The following is a 9,970-nucleotide window of genomic DNA, read 5'->3' on the forward strand; positions in this document are numbered from 1 at the left end:
GGAGAGAGTGAGAGAGGTGCCGAATAAATCGGAAAGATGACGGCGCCGATGAGCCTGACCGGAGGCGGATCGGCGGAGAAAGACGCTCGGAGGGCGCACACTGCCATGGCTTTTGTTCAGCTCTTTAATGGCGGATACCATGTGATTACAAAAGTAGCTCTTAACGTTGGAGTCAACCAGCTTGTCTTCTGTGTCTGCCGTGATCTTCTCGCTCTCTCTATTCTCGCTCCTCTCGCTTACTTCCGCGAAAGGTATCACCTTTTTCACCTTCTCGAGATGGGTTTCAATCGAATCCTATTTTAATTGATCGACTTGTATGAAGGAAGAACAATACAGTCTCCTTTGTTAAGTGCATGATCCATTGGTAATGTATATTTGGATTTTGAAATAGGGTTTCTCCCTGATGAATTTGTATAAGTTATGGGTATTTAGAGTCAGTGTGATCTTCATAATAGAAGAACTAGAGTTCAGATTTGTAGCAATGTGCGTTGACTTAAGATTTTTGTTCCGTTTAGTTCCACTGTTAGTAGATTTAGATATTCGATGGGATCATAGATTGCAAGTGCATTTGGTCATATTCTCTGAGTTCTATGCCTCTTACCTTTTGCAATTAGTACATTAGAAACTTGGATCTGATTTTGTTATCTAGGCTTGTCTAGTATGAGAGGTTATGATGCGTCAAGTTTTAAGCGAGACCCACTCTCAAGCTATGCAGGGTTTGTGATGAATGTTCAAGTTATCTAATCAATGAAAATTGTTCTTCTTTCATGTATGTAGAAGGATCAGAACTCCAATGAATAAAAGCCTCCTCCTGTCATTCTTCTTCCTGGGTTTAGTAGGGTAAGAAATCATCCCTATCCTGTCTCAATGTATTGTAATAACGTTTATGCAGATTGAGCATCTCAGTAAAGCCACCTCTGCGTTTTTGATAGGGTATTTGGGAACCAATTGTTATTTCTTATCGGTCTTACATACACAAATCCAACTTATGCTGCTGCCATTCAACCTTCCATCCCTGTCTTTACCTTTCTCTTGGCTGTAATGATGGGGTGAGTATGATTCACTTTAAAAAGTTCTCCCTTTAGGTGTTGCCTTCACTTCTCGGCTTTTTGATGTCTCCTACTTTGTATGCAGTACAGAAAGAGTGAATTTGTTGAGAATCGAAGGTCAGACTAAGGTTGCAGGCACACTTGTGTGTGTTTTGGGTGCCGTCTTTATGGTTCTATTTCGAGGTCCAGCCTTGGTTGGAGATAAAGATGCAGACTTTGCGATGAACAATGAAATTAGTGCTAAAGGTCAACCTGAGCCTACTGGGTGGTTAGTCTCTGGTTTGCTCGATCTTGGACTTGAGCAATTTCACATTGGGGTTTTATGCTTGATTGGAAACTGCATGGGTATGGCTACTTTTCTTGCCATTCAGGTAAATCTCTTCATTGTTTCTGTTCTTTGGTTAGTTTTAGACCAACACATAAACTGCAGGCTACTTACTAACCTCTGTGAATGTGTCTTTATATGCTGATGTAATAATGGACACTCTCTAGGCGCCGCTTTTGAAGAAGTATCCGGCAAATCTTTCAGTTGCTGCATTAGCATACTTCTTCGGTACACTACTAATGTGCATAACAGCTTTCTTTATGGTAAAGGAGCCATTAGATTGGAGGCTAACACAATCTGAGGTTCTTGCAGTTATATATGCAGTAAGTTGCACAAGATTTTTTTGTTTTTTTAATTCACTCACATGTTTCTCTCGTAATCGTTGACACAAGTCTTCTCTCTAGGGAGTCATTGCATCAGCACTAAACTATGGACTCTTAACTTGGTCCAACAAAATTATTGGTCCTGCCTTGGTTGCTCTCTACAGTCCTCTTCAGCCCGCTGCATCAACTTTCTTATCGAGAATCTTTCTCGGTAGCCCTATTTATCTCGGAAGGTTTATATACATTTTCTGGAATCTTTTATAACCATTCATACATCTTCTTGACCGTTTCACATTACTTCAGTTCCAAGACTTTCTTCTAACTCTGATTTATTTTCCTCAACGCAGCGTTGTGGGTGGATTCTTCATCATTTTGGGACTATATATGGTCACTTGGGCATCATTTAGAGAGCGGAAGACAGGGCTTTCCGGGATTGGGATCCCGTCTCATGGTGTCAAAACCTCGGAACCACTGATATTTAATGGGACAGTCAACAGATTAGGACATTTGTTTTCTGGATTACCCAGTTCCTCTCTGAAATCTGCAGACTAAAAAGACAAGAACCCATTTTTACAACAGTTATAACTTATTGTTACATTCATATCTTATTAATATCTTCTTTGATTACCTTCTTCAACAGATTCATAGTGTTGCTCCATTGCTAAATTACTTTATTAATCTTGAAGTTCATCTAGTTGTTGAATTGAGTCAAATGTAAAGTCCCAGACAATGATTATTAATTCGTAGTGGATTTAGGTCTAAAACTATATAGGCTATGAAGATGACATGTTATCTTTTAACCTTTTGAATATTTTTAGCAATAGATTTATAATGACAAAGACTATATGATATACAGTCATAGCTTTTTCAAATCTTAGGGTAGGAAGATCTCAATAAAAGTTCGAAAAAAGATGTGGCTTTTTTTGGTAAGAACACATAACAATAGTGGGGTTGTACAATTCCTTAAAGAAGTTGGTCTTATCCTAATTTAGTTCACATCTTTAAACATGAAGTTTATTAGTATAGCTTTAGATTTAAATACGGTTAAATATTTATAAAAATATACATTTTTGATACAATATTGTCGACGTCACACACCATTAGCATTTTTAAACTAACAAAAAACATGATTTGCGAAAATATTAATGAACCTTTGATTGAATCATATTTCCACCCCAAAGGTTTTCAGATATTCATAAATAACCCCAAGAAATTGAAGATTGAGCAAGACGTTTTCAGTTGAAAAATCAGAGGACAAAAGGCAAAAGAGGTCTTTCACAAAACGGATCTCTCTCTCTCTCTCTCTCTCTCTACCCCAACGTCTTCGTCTTCGTCTTCGTCTTCGTCTTCGTCTTCGTCTTCGTCTTCGTCTTCGTCTTTCTCTGGTCTGAGTCTCGTGTGGTTTTAGCCTGATACTCGTCAGATCTGCTGAAGATTCTCGATTGTTTTGTACGAAGACGACGATTCGTTGGGATTAAACGCATGTGCGTGTGTTGTGTATGCGCTTTATGAGACGCTGCGACATACGAGATCTAAAGAGAGCTGAGAACGCTTTGACGGTGGGCTAGAGTTTTTTGTTCTTCGTTCTCTACCAATGTGTGTTTCTGGTATTGTACCCTAGCTTTTTCAATTTGTTGAATTGTTATCGCATATGTGTTTCGATTTTGAACTGCAGATCGCTTTGTGTTTTTTTATTGATTTGTGAAATCACATAAAATTGTTTGTGAATGCGTTTGATTTGATTTGTGTAGTTTCCACAGAAGAATGAAGAAGGATGTGAAGAGTTTGTTGTGGTTCTGCATTTGAAACACTACGGAGAAGGTTGTGTTTGAGTTGTTGTTGTTAAGTTTTCTTCTACGTAAAGCAGTTTTGGAGGTTATATGTAGGCAAAGAGAGATGGTTTTTGGTAGGATCACTGAACTTTTTAATGCTGCATCGAATCGGTTTTCATCGGGTTCACAATCATCTGTTCCGTATATGCCTACTGGTTCATCACCGGATGTAGGAACGTCACCTTCGGATTCGATTAGTTTTGGGAATGGTGGACGAAAGAATAGTTTGCGACACTCTGCGTCTCTCCAAGATTTCTCTTCGTATCATGGGTTTGATCCTGAAGAGTCTATTCTTGCTAAGGAAGCTGATTTAAACACTAAACGGCAAACTATATCATGGGGACAGAATGGATCTAGTGTGTCCAAGGAAAAGGCAGGTGTTCCTAGTGGTACCAATCCATCGACACGCCGTAAATGTATCCGTGCGTTTATGATCGTTATGTGCTTGATTCTGTTTGCTTTTCTGGTGTATATAGTCTCCATGTATATTTATACAAACTGGTCACGGGGAGCATCAAGATATTATGTTGTGTTTGACTGTGGAAGCACAGGTACTCGCGCGTATGTCTATCAGGGCACTATAAATTACAAGAAAGATAGTAGTCTCCCCATTGTTATGAAATCTTTGACAGAGGGTATTTCTAGAAAGAGTAGTGGCCGTGCTTATGATCGGATGGAGACAGAGCCTGGTTTTGATAAGCTTGTCAACAACAGATCAGGGTTAAAAAAAGCGATAAAACCACTTATTCAGTGGGCAGAGAAACAAATCCCCAAGCATGCTCATAGAACCACATCACTCTTTGTTTATGCAACAGCGGGCGTCCGGAGGCTCCGTCCTGCTGATTCAAGCTGGATTTTAGGTAATGTGTGGTCTATACTAGCGAAGTCGCCCTTCACTTGCCGGAGGGAGTGGGTTAAGATCATCAGTGGTACAGAGGAAGCTTATTTTGGATGGACCGCCCTTAATTACCAAACAAGCATGTTGGGAGCTGTACCAAAGAAGGCAACATTTGGTGCACTTGACTTAGGTGGTTCATCATTGCAGGTAACCTTTGAGAATGAGGAGCGAACGCATAATGAGACCAACCTAAATCTCAGAATTGGATCTGTTAACCATCATCTTAGTGCATATTCTCTCGCGGGATATGGTCTTAATGATGCGTTTGAAAGGTCTGTTGTTCACCTTTTAAAGAGACTACCAAATGTCAATAAGTCTGATTTGATTGAAGGAAAACTGGAAATGAAACATCCTTGCTTAAATACTGGATACAAAGGACAGTACATATGTTCTCAATGCGCGTCCAGTCTCCGAGGAGGTAAAAAAGGGAAGTCAAGAGTTCCTATCAAGCTTGCNTGAAGATAAACCCAGTGGCCCTTATAATTGTTTTGCTCGTTTCATTGCTTCTGCTTCTCTGTGCACTATCACGAGTCAGCAATTGTTTGCCAAGATTCTTTAGAAAATCCTATCTTCCACTTTTTAGACACAATAGCACCTCAGCTTCATCTGTTCTCAACATCCCGACTCCCTTTAGATTCCAGCGATGGAGTCCTATGAGCACAGGTAACTAATTTTTATATAATCTTCAGTTAGGACCAGCTGTACCTGCTATCTTCTCAGTTCTTCATATTGTATTTTCGTATGCCTTCAGTTTCTTTTTTGCGTAGATATTCATTCCTAGAGGTTTTTTCTTTCAGGTGTAAAGACACCATTGAGCCCAACAGTCCGGGGATCACCGCGTAGGCCATTTAGTTTTGGAAGCAGCGTACAGCTCATGGAATCTTCGTTGTACTCATCGAGCAGCTCCGTAATGCATAGTTGTTCTTCTGATAGCTTAGGGGATATACAATATGACAGCACTAGTTCCTTCTGGTCCTCCCCTCGCAGGAGTCAAATGCGTCTCCAAAGCCGGAGATCACAATCTCGAGAAGATCTTAGTTCGTCGCTCGCTGAATCACACATGCTCAAGATGTAGGAGAAGAATTTTTTGGTACGGTCTTTTATCACTTCCACACACTCAGAATTTCTCTTTTCTAGGTATAAAAAAAATCATAGTACCTAAAGAAAAAGAGAAAAAATTCAAAAGCTTTCCTTGTGTCAGTTCACATGTAATTCTTTCTATACCATATACTATATATGATTACTAATTTAACCCAAATTCGACTATCTATCACTCTCTTCCTCTTTACCCTTCTTGTATTTCTCCACATTCTTTCTTGTACAGAGCCGGTCCAAGTTCTTGTCATCCCAAAGTTTCTTGGGTTTGAGCCGCTAGAAAGAGAAGAATCGATTCCCAGATTGAGTGGTTTATGTTTCAAGCCTAGAATAAGTCCTGTAAGTGCTTATTTTCTGCTCTTTGATTCTTATCATCATATCTAAAGGATGACAACAAAAAAAAGTAGAATCTGTTATATGTTGTTTGGACTTGGTTTCATTGCAAGATTCGAGGCTAAAAGTGTCTTTTTCCTTTTACCATGAAAATATCCAATATAAACAGTATCCTTATGTTAGATTGTATAGCTCAGTTCAATCTGGGACCATAGTGTGTGGTTGACATTTAGATATTGAATAATCAGAGTAACTATCACCTGGACTTTGACTTATCTTCCTATGGATCATATGTCAAATATATGGTTTAGATTTTTTGCATATTGATCGAGTGCGTAGATTATTTAACCACTCCTCCTAATGTTTAACTTGTGGTAATAGGTTCGGTTCAGAATATCAGATAACCAAATAAAAATGTTTATCCTAATGATCTCTATTTCAGTAGGTTTGGTCAAGTAAAGTTGTGCAGATTGATTCTTGTTAGTTGCATCGTTAATCATATTTTGGTTACCTGATCTAGTGATCTAGAGATTATGTGATTGGTTCTGAAGACTTGATTACCAAATAAAACATTTCGTCAGATTGATTGAAAGTATGTGACGAAACGAGTCTGTCTCAGTAATTTTCATTGCCATAAACGTCAACTATTGTTTTTTTCTGTTGGAATTGATCGCCCATCACGTGAATCTTGATCCCAAATTATAAAGACGTTTATTTAAGTCGATGTTAACAAGTGTACCATTTGGTCTCAGACGGAAGGATAAATCTTACATCTATGTCAGTGTCACTCTCGTTCGTTTTATTGCTTTGGCCACTCGTTTGCTTTGATTCCACTACACCCAACAAAATCAACAATAATTGAAAGAAAAGAGTGGTTATTTATTCCTTTTCTCTTTGAGATCAAAAAGTTGTTTTCTTCTTAAGAATCTCCATCAAAGAACAAAAGTTCAAGTACAAATTTTAATTATTAGAAAAGAAACAGAGGAAGAACTAGCATTCCTCAAACACAGAGCAGGAAACCCCATACAACCGGACTAATCACACACTGAGGTAATCAAACATTCTGCAGGGCTTTGAGATTATTTCACGGTATGCATAAACAAAACTAAAATTACATCAAAAACAATTAAAATTGTTTTAAGAGAGGTTACATTCGTTAAAGGTCGTTGTATTTGTTGCTATAAATGAAGTAGGGCCATAACCATATACGAACCTCATGTTTTGCTGAAATAATGTCTCGTTGGTCCCATCGATAAAACAATCTTTTTCACGTTCCTAATTTATCTGTCCAACTTATACAAATAAAACATTTATCTAAAAATTGTTAATGGTAATAGATACCACAAAGTATCCTTCTTCCNNTTTTTTTTTTTTTTTTTTTTTTTTTTTTTTTTTTTTTTTTTTTTTTGTTGTGAATCACTATATTGTAGTTCTTTATCCGTTAACTGATCTTTCCTATTTCCACTATTAAGTGTTTCAAAACATAAAAAATCACGAATAATAAATGCAATGGTTACATTTAGAGTGGTTATCAACTAAATAGAGTATTAAAATCTAGCAGTTTCATTTTTTTCCAACAATATATGTTCTGATTAGAAATAGTCATATTTTGTGTTAGACTAAATAAAATCATACAATACTTTGAACTAATTTCTATCACGTAGTTTTGGACGTTCAGATATCCGTTTGGATACGGATTTCTAAATATTTCAGATTTTCAGATTTAGAAGTATATAACCGGCTATTTCTATACTGCAGATTTGAATTGGGTATTTCGGGGTTTGGATTCGGATGACATGTACAAATATCCGAATATTTGTACTGCAGGTTCGAATCTGTTACATGTTGTATGGATTTCATTGCATTGCAAATTCGAGGCTAAAAGTGTCTTTTTACTTTTACCATGAAAATATCCAATATGAACAGTGTCCTTATTGTAGAGCTCAAATCAGTCTGGGGACCATTGCCATTGTGTGTGGTTGGCTTTTAGATATACAGAACAATCAATAATAGTAACTATCAATCAGTCAGTCTATCACCTGGACAATTTACTTATCTTCCTATATGGATCATATTTCAAATAATTGGTTTAGATTTTAATTTTGCGTATTGTAATACGTAGATTATTTAACCACTCCTAATGTTTAACTTGTGGTAATAGGTTCGGTTCGGTTAAGAAAATCTGATTACCTAACAAAAATGTGTATCCTAAATTCCTAATGATCTGAATTTCAATAGAGTTGGTCATGTAATGTTGTACAGATTGATTCTTGTTAGTTGCATGTTCGGCGCATCTGGTCTTAGTGGTAATAATAGATCAAGAGATTATGTGATTGGTACTTATGAAGACTTGGTTACCACATAAATTATCTGCTTAAAACAAATCATGTGACGAAACTAGTCTGTCTCAATGTAATTTTCATTGCCGTAAATGTTCAAATAGTGTTTTTTCAGTTGGCATTGCTCACCAAGCACGTGAAATACTGAAACTTGATTCACAACATTTAGACAGTAGACATTGACTTAACCTAAAATAATTGTCTGGCTTCTCAAAGGAAAGGATAAATCTACAATGTTAGTACTTAGTACCAGTGTTATTCTCGTTCGTTTATTGCTTTTAGTACCAGTGTTATTCTCGTTCGTTTATTGCTTTGGCCACTCGTTTGCTTTTTTCTTTGGGGGCAAACTTTGGCCACTCGTTTGCTTTGATTCCATTACACCCAACAAAATCAATCACAATATATTGAAATAAAAGAGGAGTTGTTTTTGGTTACTCAAATAAATATCTTATTAAGAAACTCCATCAAAGGATCTTAAGTTTAACTAGAAACTCGAATCAAAAACCAGAGGAAAAACTAGCATGAAACCCCAAACAAACCGGACTTGATCACACCGAGGTAATAAATCATTCTGCTGCAAACGAACCTAGGTAATAAATCATTCTGCTGCAAACGAACCTATCTTTTAACCAATCTTCCACTGTTACACTCTGGGCTTATAAGGGAGACTCCTTTATTTGCTTTAGCACTCACAGGATTCAGCAATTTGGCTTAGAGTTTATTTCACGGCATGCATACCAAAAAAAAAGGATTTAATCCAGAAACAGTTAAAAGTTATTTTGAGAGATTAGACTACCTCCAATGAAGGGTCATTACTTTTACTTTTTAGACTACCTGCAATGAAGGGTTATTTTTTTTTTCCTTCCAATAACTTTATTAAAACTCAAAATCACAGTCATGGGTTACAGCATTGAGTAAGAATTGGGGACAAGAATGATATAAAGCATACATTTGAGGACTAGTTGTTGCCTTTTTTTGCAAGTATATCTGCACAAACATTTTGGTCGCAAGGACGGAAGGTAAATTGGATAGAATTAAAGTGTTGACACCATTGCCGGATTGACTCTAAGTAATGCTTTAGTCAAGGAGATGTTGCTTGACTATTGATAAGGTTGATCACTGTTGAATTATCACCTTCAAATACCTCCGAACGATAACCAAGTGCCCAACTTCATTGTATTGCCCAGATTAATGCAGTACATTCTGCTTCCTCGATAGTTGCTTTACCTTGATATTTACCCATTCCACCATCAAGGAAGTTACTAGTGGAGTTCCGTATTATCCAACCTAGTCCAGAGATAAGGATTATTATTTTTACTTTTTAGACTCTTATCATTTTTTATCGTTAAATTTTGTATTTTTTGACAATATTTTTTTTAAGGTTAGTTAAAATTATTCCCTAAGATTCTACTAAGGTCTCGAAATAGCACAGTAACAAAGTAACAACTGTGTTGGACTCAACACCTACAATGAAAATTTAATTAGAGTTTTTATTTATCCATAAATATTATATCAAAATAAAAAACTTTTAAGTAGAATTTAATTAGTTTAAATGTTTAAACATTTTATATTTTATAAAATTGCAAAATTATTGCATTTCATTAATTTTTAAACATAAAAACGTATTAAAAATAGAAGTACAAATCTAATATATTAAATCTACACCTAATGAAGAAGTGACACCTATAGAATAAGAGTTGCCACCTAATATCATCTCCATTGATGGTGCTTAAGAATATCTTAACATTAACACAATTAAAATTAAATCAAAATACA

At 36.5% G+C, this 9,970-nt stretch overlaps 1 protein-coding gene and 1 pseudogene across 2 annotated transcripts in view; both read left to right on the plus strand.

The window, feature by feature from the left end:
• LOC104723129 (WAT1-related protein At4g19185-like) overlaps positions 1-2,336 on the plus strand; it is a 2,718-nt gene extending 382 nt beyond the window's left edge. The window contains exons 2-8 of one of the 2 annotated variants that reach the window (XM_010441443.2): positions 17-251; positions 778-840; positions 933-1,049; positions 1,135-1,420; positions 1,542-1,697; positions 1,779-1,930; positions 2,045-2,249. In XM_010441443.2, the coding sequence (XP_010439745.1) occupies positions 37-251; positions 778-840; positions 933-1,049; positions 1,135-1,420; positions 1,542-1,697; positions 1,779-1,930; positions 2,045-2,249 (1,194 nt within the window). In that variant the 5' untranslated portion in view covers positions 17-36. Of the gene's footprint in view, positions 1-16; positions 252-777; positions 841-932; positions 1,050-1,134; positions 1,421-1,541; positions 1,698-1,778; positions 1,931-2,044 lie in introns of those variants that run through there. The other variant, XM_019231612.1, reaches the window with a different exon arrangement.
• On the plus strand, positions 2,945-5,715 carry LOC104723130 (annotated as a pseudogene).

This window comes from Camelina sativa, chromosome 11, assembly GCF_000633955.1.
Source record: "Camelina sativa cultivar DH55 chromosome 11, Cs, whole genome shotgun sequence".
NCBI classification, from domain to species: domain Eukaryota; kingdom Viridiplantae; phylum Streptophyta; class Magnoliopsida; order Brassicales; family Brassicaceae; genus Camelina; species Camelina sativa.